Source organism: Ostrinia nubilalis, chromosome 4 (assembly GCF_963855985.1).
Source record: "Ostrinia nubilalis chromosome 4, ilOstNubi1.1, whole genome shotgun sequence".
NCBI lineage: Eukaryota > Metazoa > Arthropoda > Insecta > Lepidoptera > Crambidae > Ostrinia > Ostrinia nubilalis.
The window spans coordinates 7,137,792-7,155,660 of NC_087091.1; the positions used below are offsets into that span (position 1 = coordinate 7,137,792).

The 17,869-nt window shown below is 34.2% G+C and overlaps 1 protein-coding gene across 25 annotated transcripts in view; it reads left to right on the top strand.

Moving 5' to 3' along the window:
- The first annotated feature begins 2,724 nt into the window (after window positions 1-2,724).
- Window positions 2,725-17,869, top strand: part of LOC135088587 (alaserpin-like) — a 39,139-nt gene continuing 23,994 nt past the window's right edge. For all 25 annotated transcript variants that reach the window (XM_063983472.1, XM_063983475.1, XM_063983482.1 and 22 more), the window contains exons 1-5: window positions 2,725-2,795; window positions 5,989-6,083; window positions 9,820-9,963; window positions 17,059-17,262; window positions 17,699-17,797. In XM_063983472.1, coding sequence (XP_063839542.1) covers window positions 2,777-2,795; window positions 5,989-6,083; window positions 9,820-9,963; window positions 17,059-17,262; window positions 17,699-17,797 — 561 coding nt within the window. In that variant the 5' untranslated portion in view covers window positions 2,725-2,776. The remainder of the gene's footprint in view (window positions 2,796-5,988; window positions 6,084-9,819; window positions 9,964-17,058; window positions 17,263-17,698; window positions 17,798-17,869) is intronic.

Sequence of the window (17,869 nt, forward strand, 5' to 3'; positions counted from 1 at the left end):
ACCTAATAGATACCTATAAAATAAAAAGTCTAATTTCGTTATCTACTAGATCTCAGAAACATTTTCTGCCTTTCATTTGCTTTATTTACTTAGCGTATTACTTCGAAAATAAAACCTTTGAATGTACCGAGAAACCTGTTAAAGTTAAAGCATTCTATGAATTGTTCATTAAATCCTTATAAAATCAAAGACAAGAACCTAATTGCATTGAAGAAAAAAATTGAAAACTGAATATTATAATACCTAAATTTAAAAATAAATGCAAAACATTAGATATGGTCTTATACCTCCTTTGCATCTATTGGTGATATTTTTTTTAAACCTGCAAAAGTAATAAAAAAGTCTTGAATGACTAAAACCTCTTCGGAACAAGCTCGTAGTGATAGTAGAAATTCCCTAGTTTCCAGCCGCTCTTGGGAACTAATGTATTACTAGCACTTAAATAAATTACATTACAGACCAATAAAAACATAAAAAATCATATGCCTCGTCTTATTAGCTGAGGCAGCGCGCATTTTTTTTTATTTTCTTTGCTATTGAGAATGACTAAACCAGTTTTGTATAACGTTCATTGACTTTGACTTTGGTACAGGTTATGCTAAAATTGTAATAGAGTTTATCCAATAGTTAATTGGTTTTGTATCTAGGTGCTAATTGTGAGTAACTTGAATGTAGATTTTTCAACCTCTGGTTGTTTCGTTCCAGAGTTTTCGCGCAAGATTTTTTTGTTTGTTTGTTTCAGACCAATAACAGTGAGTTTTTGCTACGTACCTATTACGAGCAAACTTGGAATACTAGGTATTTTTTGTGAATTCACTTATGTGAATTTGTACGTTTGATAACAACATTACCTAGTGCTTAAATTAACTTTATATTAATTCAAATTCGTGGTGTTTACATACATGTTCCCAATGGCATTTTCCATTTTATTTGTTTTATTAATTTTTATGTATCTAACTACCTACCTATTTCCTAACTTTCAATATGATCAGATCATATTCGTTAGATAAACGGTACAAAGCTATTGTCCTGCCTTTATTTCTACTGATAGAATTCAAATTAATAAATTTTACGATAATCATGTCAATCCGTCATCATACGTCACCATTATTTAATAGTGACGTCACAGAATAACCACATTACATTATTCTGTGACATCACTACTAAATGTAACCTACTTTCGTTCGCCAACAGTGTGCCAACAGTATTTATTTACTGATGCACCCTGAGGATGCACCACACCTTTAAACTCATTGACGTCATGGGGTCTTTGCATTACTAAAATCAATTGCCTCTGATTTACCTTGCAAACATTTCCTGTAAAAAATTGCTAGCAGTGATTAATAATAGGATTATCTAAATCTACTATTTTCCTGGTATTCAAGCGTAGGTACGCTTCTATTATAGACAAAAAACACATTTATTTTTGCAGGTAGTCTTTTAAAAAGCGCTTTTATTTTTTATTTATCACACGACTACTGCAGGCATCCTTCGGGAACTGAGTAGGTTTAAAGGATAAAAGGTCTTATACTTTATAGAATAAAAACTAAATTATGAAATAGCAAATTGCAATATTCCTGTGATAAAATATTTTAGAAGGTAGTTACAGAAATTGGTCGTAACGAACATTTAAGATTAATTTACCAATTTTCTTTTAAATTGTGTAAAGATAAGCGGTATAATTACCTTTTCAAATTAGTACACTTGGAATTTCAATGTCTCCTTCAACTATTTAATCATAAAAGTTCAATGACAAAAATCACCTAACACCTAAAATCTGCTAAACAAATAAGTAATAATTATTTTCCTACAAAACGGCTATGTATAAAAATAAATGCTTAGATTCTGAATATCATTAATTATTCTGTTAATTCAGCTATTCTGAAACAAGATAAAGATATTCTGGATTATTTTCTATAAACGGGTATACTCGTATTCTCAGAACTTTTTTATTTGTATGGATGGTAGTCAACAAATACATACAATGTTGTACAAAAAATACCAGTAGGATCAATCTTGTGAGGGAGTGTGGTTTTCCTTTAAAACTACATTTACGTAATTTTTTTATTAAATAAAACAATGAAAAACAGAAGAAGTGTTATTTCTTAATTAAAAAAAAACATCTTAAAAAAACACATTTATAACATAAGACACATTGTTGTTAATTGAACAAAATAGTATTTTTTTTTCGTAGGAATCTGAAAAAAAATTGATTGTATTCTTGGTTTAGGACTACTTTTCAACGAAATACACAGTCACCACTCCGACTCTTCCTCTAGGTTTCGTCAACAGCGGTCAAGTCCACCATTTGTTTTATCTCTGATAAAATTAAAGAGGGTCTTATTAGTCGACGGGACTAACTGACCTGATGATGACGAAGATTTTTTTTTTTTATTACTTAGGTATATTGTTTATTGCATGTCACATTACCAATAGTGGTGATAGGTGATGAAAAGTGTCCAATCCTATGAAGAAATACACTACAATCAATAAAACAGAAGAATTGAGCTAAAAATTAGCAGTGAAACCTTCTAGGCTTGTGTAAGACTCGTTTTTTGCTACGTGTGTTATAATATAAGCTGTATGTTTTCCTAGTAAATAAAATAAAATAAATGTAATAAACTTTAACAAAATAATGAGCTTAATTGCATTAGTGTGAACAAGAAGGGTTACTGAGTTACAGAACCACTGTGGCGCGTGATGTGTGAGTTATTTAAAAGAATCCCAACGGCGCGACCGTTCAGTGTGAGTCCAGTAGTTACACGAACAAGACACAATGAAGTTATTAATTTGCTGTAAGTACATTACTTTTTTATATTTTTAATATCCAGTTTTTAGTTTTTATAATCAAAACACAATAAATAATTTCTATTTGAGTAAATTTTTGCGTAAATTTGCATCGTAATTATCACGGTTTTCAATGTGATTGTGTAAATTGATATTTTAATCGGGATTTTATAACTTCATTTCATGCAGTTTTCAATCATTCAAATCGTTTATTACCACACTTTGAATTCTATATTTTAATGCATTTATAACCTTGAGTTTTATCACGCTACCGGCTTTTTATAGTATTTACGTTTACCCTCGATATAGATATTGTTGTTAAAAACCGGTACTTAAACGTAATTTTAACGGTATTTTAACTAATTTTCTTTACATTTCCCATGATAATTGTTCTCAACTCACTATTTTTATTTTAAATTTAGTTTTTAAAGTTGTAATAATGATTGTCTTGACTACCTACATTATGACTACAACTCATATTGTAGTGCTGTAGTGTTTTGTTTTGTAATGCATAATAAGGTTCCTAATTTGAAGTAGTACGGCTACAGTCTATTAACAGCGTGTTGTACCTAGTTATACTACAGTATATTATTGTATATCGACTTACATCACACGTAGTGATACAAACTTGGGATTCCCTTTGTTTGTGAACCTGAGTCTCAAGGTGAGACCGGTTTTAACACAGCCATTGTATAGTCTGCTGTTTTTATGTAGATACAATCGATGATATTTTAAGTACCGACATTAATATAACAATTTTGAAAATGTGGGTAGTTTGATATTTTTTTGTAACCGCCAACGGCTCAGCGATTGTCGAGACTGCGGTTATTATAAAATTGTAAAAGCAAATAATTTACTTAAATTATTTATAACATTTTGATAAAACTTTACAGCATTTTTTATTTCATTTGATTAAAATCTCGATTTTATCTAGATATTTTCGATTTGATCAAAATAAAATCAAAAATATCTTTATTAGTATAAATATTCTGACTAACCTCCAATTAAGATTAGTTCTTACATGTTGTCAAATGCCCTTGGAGATGCCCTTACATGTCTCATTGTTTTTTTAAGTCCAATCAAATTCTCAGTCTTAGAAACAAAAACCAATGGGTCTTATGCATTGATTGATTAATGCGAATGAATTTGCATAATCGTTAGCTTGCAAAAAAGTAATGACTGCGGGTAGGTATCAACAAAGATTTTTGATTTTATTTCCTGTTGTTATGAACTAAACGAACCTAGCAACAGTGGAGCATCCAACATAAAAACACCCTATTAAATTCTGCGTCCAAACCAGTTCTAAATGTAAAAATAAATATTCATAATTTTATTTTTGTAACAGAAATGCATCTACCCGCTTTTACGTTCTTGTATTGAGATCCAAAACTGTGCAAACTGTGCATCTAATTGGCACAATCGACACATTTATAACTTTTTTCTAAGATGCAAAGTTGCAAGTCATCTAAGCTTTAAGCTAAATCGAGCTTTATTTCTATAAATCGACAAAAGCCAAAAACTTCAACTGTAATAATTACTTCTTACTATTATAAGCAGACAAACAACAAAATCGAAACGAATTATTAGAATCATCAAATAAAAAACAATGTAGATAAACATGGACTTGACATTGACCTTAACCCGGCTCAGAAATTATCGTGGTAATAATTTAAAAGGTGGGTAAACATTACATCACTTTCTTGTAACGTTCTTTTTTTACATTTGATAACTAACTATTCACACAAGTAAACACTCAAAGACACTTTTCTACTTAATGTATTTTCAATGTTAAGTGCATTAAAAAAGTAATTACTGCGGGTAGGTATCAACAAAGATTTTTTATTTTATTTCCTGTTGTTTATGAACTAAACCTAGCAACAGCGGAGCATCCAACATAAAAACACCGTATTAAAATCTGCGTCCAAACCAGTTCTAAATGTAAAAATAAATATTCATAATTTTATTTTTGTAACAGAAATGCATCTACCCGCCTTTAAATTCTTGTATTGAGATCCAAAACTGTGCAAACTGTGCATCTAATTATATATCAATAAACATTCGACACATTAATTACTTTTTTCTAAAAAAAACTTCAACTGTAATAATAACTTTTTTTAAGCAGACAAACAACAAAATCGAAACAAATTATTAGAATCATCAAATAAAAAACAATGTAGATAAACATTGACTTGACATTGACCTTAACCCGTCTCAAAAATTATCTTGGTAATAAGTAATAATTTAAAAGGTGGGTAAACATTACATCACTTTCTTGTAACGTTCTTTTTTTACATTTGATAACTAACTACCTACCCACACAAGTAAACACTCAAAGATACTTCTACTTAATGTATTTTTAATGTTAAGTGCAAAACGTTAAGACCATTTCTTGTCTTGCATAAAAAAAATATTTAAAATTAAAGAATAATGTCTGATTGAATTATAATAACGTTTGTCTTGTTTTTTATTCACATTGAAAGCAACACTTAAGATCACAAAAAATAAAGCCCAAACAGATATATTTTTTTATTAAAGTTTTACTTGGGGATTTTGTATACCTTTAATTTTTTGAAAAATCGTACCTAAATGGTCTTGAAGTTCAATTACAATTAATCACTCCAATGTATCTCCACCATAAGGAGAAATGTTACGTGATTCAAGCTTAATCTTACTGACATAGTTTGCTTAACGATAACTTTTACAGATAAATGACTGGGTAGTAACGATAATCATTTAAAAATAAATAAGTTTTTGATGATCTTTTAAAAATAAATAACAAGCAACTCGTGGAAAATTATGAGGAAAATAAAATCAGACACAGGCATTTTTTATGGTCTCCGACAAAAATGAGTAACGTACGAGTAGTAGGTAGGTATCATTGTTGTAAGGCAAGACTTCTTTAAAATATTGCATTTTAGAAGAACCACACTCATGGCCTCGAAAAGGTAGCAAAGGCGCTGGGTGCAGGCCGCTACTAGTGAGCGCGTTAAAATTTTTTATGAAAATTTTAGTTCTTAAACGTTTCCGCTAGGGGCGCTGTCATACGTTGTCATTTTTTTACGCGCTCACTAGTGAGCACGTTTGATGTAAACTCACACATTTAGCCCTCAGTACTAAGGCCCTTTCCAGGTCGCTTAATATACACTTAAATAGGTTGTTTATTGTATTTAACTGTACTTATTATTTTTATTCCTGTTTCAGTATTGCCCCTTCTGGCCCAGGCCATGGCCGACGATGCCAGCACGCAGAAACTCCTCGTCGATGGAAACAACCAATTCACAGCTAAACTCTTTAGTGTGAGTATAATTTTTAGGGTTCCGTACCTCAAAAGGAAAAAACGGAACCCTTATAGGATCACTTTGTTGTCCGTCCGTCCGTCTGTCAAGACCCTTTATCTCAAGAACGCGTGAACGTATCAAGCTGAAATTCACATGAAATACTCAGGTCTATTGTCCCTTTAAGCTGTGAAAATATCAAACTTCTAAGCCAAGCCAATCAAAAGATACAGCCGATTATGTCGATATTTTCAACAAATTTTCGACACTCGCAAAGGAATCAAAACCTACAGGATACTTCCCGTAAACTCAGAATCTTGAAATTTGGCATAAAGCATTGTCATATAATGCAAATATAGGAAAAATTGCGAAAATTACATTTTTTTAGTTATATAATATAATAAAAATATTTTAATAAAATGAAACTTACTACCTTATTTCTCACGAACGAATAAAGGTATCAAATTGAAATTTATACCAAATACCTAGATCTATTGTCCCTTTAAGAAGTAAAAAAATCAAACTTCTAAGTTAACGCGATCAAAAGATACAGCAGTTTATATGACACCTTAGACGAATTTCCGTCACACGCTAGGGAATCAAAACCTACAAGGTACTTCCTGTGAACTCAGAATCTTGAAATTCGGCACGAAGCAACGTTATATAGTACAGATAAAGGAAAAATTGCGAAAATGATAAATTTGAAGTTATATAAAATTTAAAATATTATTTTTGCTTACATGACATAAAATATTTTTTTAATAATTATAAACTTACTACCTACCCTTTTTCACATGAACGCGTAGAGATATTAAAGTTGAAATTCATATCAAACACTTCTTAAATCTAATTGCCTCTAAACTGTGAGAAATTCTAAATCAACGCAAAAATTCAAAACGCTGAGGTAGGTACCTACCTATAATGCAAATATAGGAAAAATAAAAAATAATCATACCGCATATTTTGAAATTCGCCACTACTCGCAACGGAATCAAGTAAGTAATTTGATTTAATACGTCATAAATTGTAAACCGCTACGTTTGTACGGCGGAACCCTCGGTGTGCGAGCCCGACTCGCACTTGGCCGGTTTTTTCTTGTTCTTTTTACATTGCTCATTGGTCTGCAAAAATAAGTAGTTACCTACCTACTACCTAACTACTTTTAACATTTCATTTTTTTCTAAACTATACTATAGATACTTATTATCGAAATAAAATTAAAAAAAAAATATCACTTTTCTTTGATACTATAATACAACTCTTTTATTTGTCAAGTCCTTTTTATTTCGAAAGTATACCTTAGTAGGTAGGTGCTTAAAAAGTTATTGCAATTTTAAGTGTGCTTATTTAGTTTTGCAGGCCTGTGTATCTGTGGTATAGTGTAGCAAAGGAATAATTTTATTTATTGTAGGTATAGTTCGATTTTACAATACGAAAGTTTTGTGAACAATGCAATTTCTTAAAATACTAATCTTTATTCTGATGAAATATTCATAGTTAACCTACGGCATTTGCCTATACTATAACTGTTTAATTGGCGTAATCTCTTGTTAACAAAATAACAACTAGCAAACAAGAGAAAGCTAGGTAGCTCAAACTAGAGTTTATTTGTAGCTCTTAAGCGTGTAAGGTATCTCTATTTTGAGTAGAGCTTAATAAAATAGTCTATTGCAAATACAAAACTAGAGAGCTTTGTATAACGTATATTTTGTGAGAACATAGACACACCTTAAGCTTCAACCACACCAACGCGTGCATCTCCATCGCCGGCGCGATCACGGCGCTATCATAGGCCAATGAGGGCTATCGTTTTAGCGCTCACCAGTTAGCGCCACTGTAGAGTAAGGTCCTGTCACTTGCTAGTAGCGAAGACAATGGCACCAACTGGTGAGCGCGAAAGTGGTAGGAGGACTATCGTATTTCCACTCATCAAGATGGCGCCACTGTAGAGTAAGGTCCTGTCAATCGCCAGGGGTGCCAACTGTTAAGTATAAAAACGACAGCCCTCATTACAGATCGCGCAGACTGTCATGGGTCGCGCGACCTGTCATTGGCCTATGATCGCGCCGGCGACGGCGATCTGCACGCGTTGATCTGGTTGAAGCTTTAGAACCTCGTTCACTTGCATCTCTGAGTGAAGTGTCAAGTAGTCTACTCATTTCTTAAAGTCACGAGTAGCTACAAAACCATTACAGCCAACACGACTTTGACGGTAAAATACTTCTTACTTTAACTTGCCAAATTGTGTTAATCAGGAAGTAATAACTACACTTTACTCGTGAAAGGGCCCTTAGTGTAGAATATCCTCATTACCTATATCTAATGATACATGTAGCTTTGAATATTGTGACATCAATCGGCAAATAAAAAAGGCAAGACGTCATCAAAATAGAAAGGACGAAACGTCAAATAAAAAGCATTACGTCACGGAGTAAATTAAATTTCACAGCCATTGGAATGTGATTCCCTAATCCACTTCGGAACAGGAAAAGGGTTGGAAATATTTTGCGAGAGAATCTGGAATTAGCTTTTCACTTGGGGATTTTGTCGTTACAGTGGCAACGGGTACTTTTTATAAACGGTATTCTGCTGTCGATGATAGAATATAAATAAAGACAATTCCATGCGAAACATTTGATTGAACTTTTAATCCATAATAACTAAGTACAACGTTGATGATAAACATTTGCAAATTAGGGAATATGTGTGCTTACCATGAGTTTACGTTAGGTGTGCTCGCTAGCGAGTACGTCAAAAAAATCTATGAAGATTTTATTTCTTGAAAGTAGGCGCTACACAGTATGTCATTTTTTACGCAGTCGCTAGCAAGCACACCTAACGTAAACTCCTGGTAAGCACACTGAAGCCACATCTAGGCTATAAACGTCAATCATGTCCAGGAGTAGACGTCCTAGGGCTGAAACTATGATGATAAAGTCTTGGTTATAAAGTGTTATTTAATAAAGCCAGCTAAAATACTGATATTGATTTAAAATAACTTGAGTAGTTATAATAAAACAATCCATGTAAAGCTTTGCTAGGGTGCAGCTACGCTTTGCACTACCTGACCTATAGAGCAAAAATCAATAGTTACCTACAACAATATTGTGGAAATAACCATGGGGGCTTAACACGTTGCATGACTAATTATTCCGTGAACGAACAACGTGACAAAAAGTTGTCATGTCAACAACAACAACACCGACAACAGCTGTTATGTAATACTTAGAACACCACACAACACTTAGCACCTACTTAGTAAGCTATATTATATGTGACTTGGCGTGTGGACAACTCGCTTTGGATCCGATGGGCTCTGAAGCCTACTTTTACTCGTAAATAGCAATAGAATTAGAACATCCTTATTTTATTGCTATGTCTATTTACAGTTTACTCGACATAGGTAGAAATACACTTTTTAAAAGGGCTTCCTTTTCCACAACAAAAATAAAGCTATGTACACGCGTTCTTCAAGTTCCACGACTTGCTACTTAGCGTTAACGGCACTACATTGATCATCACCAAAACTTTGGGTTGACTGTATGGGCTAGGATTTTTAAAATTAACATAGATGGTATAATACACGTTTATTTTACATGCCGTCTTCTTGACATGCCAATATCTCGAACAGATACTTAACAGGAAAACAAATATCTTTTCCTCAACACACGTCACACGGCTGACCAGTTTCGGAGTATGCTAAGGACTTATTTATACTATTATTCTTAATGTTAATGAAGTATATTATTTTTTACAGGAGGTAGCAAAAAATAATGTCGGCAAAAGTGTGGTGATGTCGGGTTTCTCTGCCCTTTCCCCTCTGGCGCAGCTCGGCCTGGCTTCGGTGGGCGACTCACACGACGAAATCTTGAAGACCATTGGCATGCCTAATGATGAAGCTGTAAGTATAGTTCCATTATAAAAAAGATTCCCACCAACTTTATTGTTCTCCATAAAAATAGATGGCCACTGGTGTAGCGAACTTTGGAAAAAAATTGCCAACAATAAAATTTTTAGTGGCTCGCAAAAAATCTGACGGAAGACAACTTTTTGTTTTGCTTGTGTGTGATGGGAGTCTGAAGCATTATCTACAATTAATCCAAATTGGATTTTGAAATGTGTTGGATTACGTAGTAAAAACAAAAGGCATACGCTAGACGTTACGAGTACAGTAGGAGGAAGGTAATTATTATGGAAAATAAATATTTTCCCAGACGTCTGTGTCTGTGTTGTTAATAATTTAAAATGCCGTCATCATTTACAATGGTAATTTATTCATTTGGGTGAATATCCCAAACACGTTTTTTACGCGGCGGAGCTGAGAATCGATGGGAGAAATGTAACTAGAGCGATGATTTTTTTTCTGTATATAGTTTATACAGCGTTTTACACGATAGCAAAGTCTTCAGGACAATAGGTACCTAGTTATTTTATGTACTAAAAAAATTTTCAAAGACCCAAAATCTAATAGCGGTGGCGCGTCCTAACTCTATTTCTACTCATAAATTGTGTTATTCCTTCTTTCTCGGGGATTCTAGTAATTTAAAAATAGTATAGCCATAAAATACATTAAATAAGACTTCCAAATGATATGAAAGAAATGTGATATTTCATATTTTAAGTGTTTTAAATAGCCTTTCAAAACTGTCCCACGAAAAAAAGCAATTACAGTGGCTCAATTTCGACACTCTCTTACTTCTCCAAAGAAGCTTTGAGAGACGTAGAGTTCTTCTTCCCTGCATCACACAGCTGTGTCCTCCTGATCGGGCTATAAAGACTTGCGACTTGTGGTATTGTTTTTCCAGCAGACCCGTAAATATTTGTATCAGCGGCATAGGAATACAAAATTTTTCAATTTCGCTGGCAAGTGTATGAGTGAAAGCTACTTACTTAGATGCTAAACGATTCTTTAACATGATTAAAGTTTGGTGTTTTGTTGTATCTGCATACAGAAATTATTGATCAGAATTATAGTTTTCTTTATAATTTGAATTTTGTAACAGTTTTTCAATTCCGGTGGCGCAATTTCGGTGGCTCCGGTGGCGAATCTATTGCCGGAATTGGTCTTATTGGCTCTAGAGCATTGTACCTAGGTCTACTAAGGTCTCAGTCATAACTACAATATCGTCAGTGAATCGAAGTTGTGTGATGTACTCGCCGTATCTTGATACTGAGCTCGGTCTAGCTCAGAAGCTTGAAAACCTCTAAGTGGGAGGTAGTGAAGACTTTAAGAGATTATGGTGTCTCCAACTCTGAACCCTCGCAGCAATCAGATAAGTTTCGAGTTCTGATCTTGGGGGAGGGCTGATATGATGAAGTTTTCATACAAATACTTCAGAAGTTGCATGTATCGACAGTCAATTTGACGCCATTAAAGAGACTGTAGCACAGCCCAGGTCTTGACCGAATCGAAGAAGGTACAAAAAGGCCAATAATAATGACTGATTATAGTCCTCAGTCTTCTGCATAATTTGACGCAGCATTAAATATGTACGTAGTATTACGAACGTCTTTTCGAAAATGAGGTTGTCTGGGAGACTGGATGTTGGATAGCGAGAGTGTCATGTTTCAGGAAAAAGCTGCCTCACCTGACTCTGGACCATCGCCAACGTCCATTCCATTCCATTTGGTTTATCGACCAATAAACATGGTGGTATTTAAGAGAACTTTAGTACTAGCATTCCATCTGATTTCATAAGCTCAGTTGTGATTTCATTATCTCCTGGTACATACCTTGTTGTTTTTAATAGGGCATTCTAATCTCACTCAAGCTAAAGTCTAGGATATCTTCGCTAAAGTGTCGGAATAATCTCGATCTTCAGCCTAATTACTAGTAGTGCTTCTTACTTAATCTCTCCTAGCAGCTTAGGCATTTACCAAAATGGTTCTGCTATCCTCGTTATTCATGTTGGTATATTCAATTTGGTCCTCGCAAATACATACTTTCGATTTATTACAAAAAATCGTCTCTATAATACACTTTGTATCAGCGTGAGGACTTGGATAGCTATTTATACATCGATACTAAGCAGAATCTTAAAAACAGATGAGAATAGTCCTGAAACAGCTAAAATTTCCCTAGTCTCGTAGGTTGCAATCTATTCTGCCACTCGAGATGAAAATTCGTGGGGCTTTGGAGCTGGATTGGCACTGGTCGTGGCTTAGGCTTCATCAGTCGACAGCTTTTGAGCATCTTTTATTCGGCATTCTTCTATTTCGGTGATGACTTCTTCTTCTTCCTCGGTCCCTCACTGATGAGGATCGCAACCGCAGATAGTGTTCCTTCATAGACTGCGGTCATAAGCTGTGTGGTGATCGGAGAATGCAAATGTGATTAAATTAATTGCCTGTTCGTCTAAAAATGATTACTACATTTTGATTTTTGCAGTACTATTAGGGTGCAGCTCAGTACGCTTTTACAGTTCTGGCATCTTTTGCTAAGCCTTCTCTCTCTATGAGGCTGGCTGGATTTAGTCCTCCGTTTCTTAATTGTACTACTTTCATCTAGCTCATTGTCGCTAGGTTTGCATAGTTTTCCGTTAAATTACCCTGTCACAAATATGTAATGTGTTAGTTCAGTAGCAGGTATAGATCTAGAAATATCTTCATACTTAATCTCCAGTTCGCATGGTCTTTAGCGAATAATTAGTTGCGTAATTCTGAGTATAGGATAGGTATGATACCATCATGAAAACTTGGCTAGCCTGGACCAATATTTTTACTTATGGAAGATAAACCTAACACCAACCTGGGGCAGTTGGTCGCCCTCCCGGGACTAGAGTTGGTTTCTGGGTTTGAGGGTCATGTATGATGTCTTTGTGATGACTCTAGAATAACGGGGCTGTTGGCGGCTAGAGCTAGAAAGTTTTGGATTTGTTCTCTATGGAGGGATTTTGCCGTTATCACCATGCTTAGCAGGCTGGTTGGTAGTTCCAGTATGGTAGTATAATACCCGGAAAGATCCTGCAGCCCACCCTCCAGTATTTTGATTCCTTAGTCGGCTATTTTTTTTTTTTTTTTTTTTTTTTTTTTTTTTTTTTTTTTTTTCTGTAAATAGGCTTAAAAAAAAGCACTTTTACACGTCCCAATATTAACCCTACCACTGCTTCAGGACAATAAATGGGCCAGTGCTGAGAAGAAGCAGCGCAAGAAACTCAGTCACTATTGTCAGCCTCTTTTTCAAAGGTTTACATGCTTTAAAATGTACAAAGTTATAAATATTTATGCGAGCTAGGCAGTAACGTATCCCAAACATTTTTATCTTTTAAATAATCATCGACTTTATAGTAGCCTTTTTTCATTAAGGTACTTTTAATATGTGCTTTGAATTTATGAATGGGTAGTTCTACAACAGTTTGTGGTAATTTATTAAAGAATTTAATACATTTTCCCATAAATGAATTACCAATCTTATGCAATCTGAAATTTGGAACGGCAAGTTTATTTTTGTTTCTTGTATTAAAGTTATGCAAATCGCTCTTTTTCGTGAATTGCTCTATATTTTTGCGGACATATAAAAGGTTTTCATAAATGAACTGTGAAGCTACTGTCAGTATGTTTATTTCCTTAAAAAAATCTTTCAAGGAAAATCGGGGTCCAAGGTTATAAATGGCCCGCACTGCTCTCTTCTGCAGAACAAACACAGTTTCAATGTCCGCGGCTGAGCCCCACAACAATATGCCGTATGACATTATACTATGAAAATAGCTAAAATATACTAGCCTTGCCGTTTCAATGTCAGTTAATTGCCTTATCTTTCTCACTGCAAAAGCAGCCGAACTGAGCCTTTTTGACAAAGTTTCAATATGAGGACCCCATTGAAGTTTAGCATCTAAAGTGATTCCCAGGAATGTTGTGGAATTTATGCTATTTAATGGTTCATTCTTCACCATTAATTGCGTGGAAACCTGCCTCACATTAGGTAAGGTAAATTTAATGCACTTAGTTTTGTTTGCATTTAACAATAAGTTGTTAACAGTGAACCAATGTAGAACCTGTGAGAGTGTGTTATTAATATCGTCAAAATTTACTTTACCTCTATCAACTTTGAAAATGAGAGATGTGTCATCAGCAAATAACACAATATCACACAGATCTTTTACAAAGTAAGGAAGGTCATTAATGTAAATAAGAAATAGCAAAGGTCCCAGTATTGATCCCTGCGGCACACCCATAGTAAGAGGTGCTCCAGAAGACTCAGTTCCGTTAATACAAACTTTTTGTTTTCTGCCTGTGAGATACGAGTTCAGCAGATCAAGTGACTTATTCGAAACACCATAATGTCGCAATTTGTTTAGTAAGGTTTGGTGGTCTACACAATCAAACGCTTTTGAAAGATCACAGAAAATACCAACAGCGTCCTTTTTACTCTCCCAAGCATCAAAGACGTGTTTCAATAGTGCTACCCCAGCGTCAGTAGTACTTCTACCTTTCGTAAAACCAAATTGCTTATTGTGTAATAATTTGTTAAAAATGAAGTGAGATAGAAGTTGGTGGAAAATAATTTTCTCGAAAATTTTGCTAAGTACTGGTAGAATAGAAATCGGTCGAAAATTAGAGGGGTCACATTTGTCACCAGCCTTGAACAATGGAATTATTTTACTTAACTTCATTAAGCTAGGAAAGCAACCTTGATCAATACATGTATTAAAGATGAATGCAAGGTGAGGAGCTATGGTGTCAATAATTGTTCCAATTATACTGACGGAGATTCCCCAAAGGTCCTCAGTTTTTTTCATATTTAATTCTCTAAAGGTTTTAATTATTGTATTACAATCTATATGCCTGAACTGGAGCAGACACTGGCACTCGGTGACATTAGATTTTAAAAGAGACTCTGCAAGAACTGGTGATGAATTCAGTTCTTTAGTTGTTTCAGACGCAATATTGGAGAAGAATGTCTCAAATGTGGTTGCAACTTCTGTATCGGAATTTATAATTTCGTTTCCGATTTTCAGTGAAAAAGTGTTATCCTTCGATTTATTTTTACATGTTTGTTTATTTATTATGTTCCACGTAGCCTTAGCTTTATTATTAGAATTTAAAATCATGTTTCGAAGATGATTTGATTTAGCAGCCAAACAAACCTTTTTAAATATTTTTGAGTAATTTTTAACATATTCTATAACACTCAGATCTTGCGTATCGGCTTTAAGACTATATAATTCATACATTTTATTTCTACTCTTGTGAATGCCAGTTGTAGCCCAGTCATCAAATTTACATTTAACAGAATTTATTCGGATCTTTTTCTGTGGGAATGTGGTTTTGAATTCCTCACTCACAACACTGAATAGATCCTCATAAATTTGATCGACATTATTTTCATCTAATATAAGTTTATCAATACCATCACAAATATTTTTCTTAAATTTGTCAATTCGGTTAGTTGTTATTGGCCTACAAACAACATCCACTGTACTAGGGACATGATGGTGTTCAAATGTGGCCAATTGTCCACTATGATCTGAACTAAGGCAATTAATTATTGATTTACTTTGAATATCACAGTTACAAAAAATGTTATCTAAGCAAGTAGCTGATGTTGGAGTGATTCTAGTAGGCTCATTGAAAAGGTGTGATAAATTAAAAGATTTAAAAAGGTTTAAGAATCTTATTTTATATTGAGTATTATCTAATAAATCTATATTAAAATCTCCACATACAACTACTCTCTTATTTGATTTAAATACCTTTTTTAAGACCTCCTCCATAGTGGATTCGAATAATTGGTAATTTGCAGATGGGGGCTTGTACACACTTACAATTATATACTGCTCTAGCTCTGCACACGCAAGTTCTATAGTTCGTTCGACTGAGAGTAAGACAATGTCTTTTCTTTCCTTGTATTTAAATTGATTATTTAATAATATGAGTGACCCCCCTCTAATAGCAGACTCCCTGGTGAACGAACTACAAACTTTATAATTTCCTATATGAAACATCAATTCATAATTTTTAAGCCAATGTTCGGTTAAACATAATACATGAACATCGTATTTTTTTAAAAACAATTCTAGTTCTAATTCTTTGCCAGCCAGGCCTTGTAAATTTTGATGAACAATATTAAATCCTTTAATAGACCTGTCTGTTGTCGTCCCTCTCAGTTTAAATCAGAGGTCGTCACAGAAATATTAGTATTAGTATTTCTACTAATAATATCAAAAGTGGAATTTACTTGTTTTGTGTTAATAACACAGTTAATATTATAAGCTAACAATGTAGCAAGTTTTAATTTTATGCTTTGAGGCAGGTGTAAAGAGCTGCCTGTCATTATGAACTTATTATTAATAAATTTATTAGTGTCAAAATAGACAAATTTGTCGCTATGACGAACAGTCAAATTAAATAATAAAGTATTCAGTAAGTGAATACTTTACGACTTACGTGGGAAGATTTGATGCTTTTTTAGGGTCACAACACAGGCCTGAATATTGTTTTTAATTATAAACATCTTTACTGGATAATAATACTTAATTGATTACAAATAAATAAGTAATTTGAGACAATCATCCGTAACATTCCGAAGTCCGCTGTATAAATAAATTTCGGTGGATTGGTTCTTAATTCCGGTGGCTCAAATACAATTTCGGTGGCTCTTGATAATTTCAAATTGACATATCTCGAGAAGTATTAATAATATTTTGATCTCTACCATATCATTGAATAATACAAGTTATTTACTATTATTTCTGCCACAAAAAAGTTTTGGAAAGTGGAAATTAAAATTCGCCACCGGAATTAGGCAAAAAACGAGTTTGTTGATATTCACCCATTTAGTCTCGACTATAGGCGCACGACTCTTAATATACCAGAAGCAAATAGAGGATGAGGGATTGTCCTACACTCCCCAAGCTGAACTGTTGGTCAAATGGGTTGGGGAGGACATATGAAATAAACAATAATTATAGCAATTTCAAAGGGCACATTACCATGTGTCCTGAAAATGATAATGACGATGATGAAAGCAATTTCAACTTGGATTTTTTACCAACAGACTAAAGACGCGTTCACTCTTGTCAACGGCAACCTTCGCTCCGCCAAAGGCGTCGAGCTGAAGGTGGCCAACCGTATCTACATCCCGAACAATGGAGAGCTCAACGGCACCTTCGCTCAGATGTCCAGGGACGTATTCAGCTCTGACGTCAAGAATGTAGACTTCGCCAAGAACGTCGAGGCTGCTGCCGCTATCAACGCCTGGGTAATTAAAACTATCTGTCTAAGGGGGGATTCAATCAAACAAGAGTAAATATTAACCTCAGAATAAATCGTCCGTTTTGACATATTTGGGTTGTGTAAAGGATAGGTTAGTGTAGTAGAACTAACCAAGAGATGGCGCCATTCCGTTTTACTTGTTGTATCATTAGATTTTCTGGGTGCTACAAGGATTTCAAATAATAAAAAAATTGCTTTAAACGCCGCGAAAGTTCATGAAGCCCATGCACCTCACGTTTTCGATGTCAGGAACAATATTAAGGCTCGAGTTGCACCACCTAACTTTGACCGTAACTATGACGATAACCGGTGTTTTTTGTATGGAGTTTAACAGATTTTTGACGTTTGTCAAAGTTAATGATGGTGCAATCCAGCCTTAGAGTTACAATTTTTGATAATAAATAATGAAATTTGTTTTCCAGGTTGAAGATAACACTAACAAGCGCATCAAAGATTTAGTGAGTCCCGATTCCTTAGGCGAAGATACCAGAGCTGTTCTTGTTAACGCGATCTACTTCAAGGTGAATGAGCTTTTTTTGATTTATCTCTTAATGTTTCAAATACCCGTTATATCGTTGTATCGTGGTGACAAT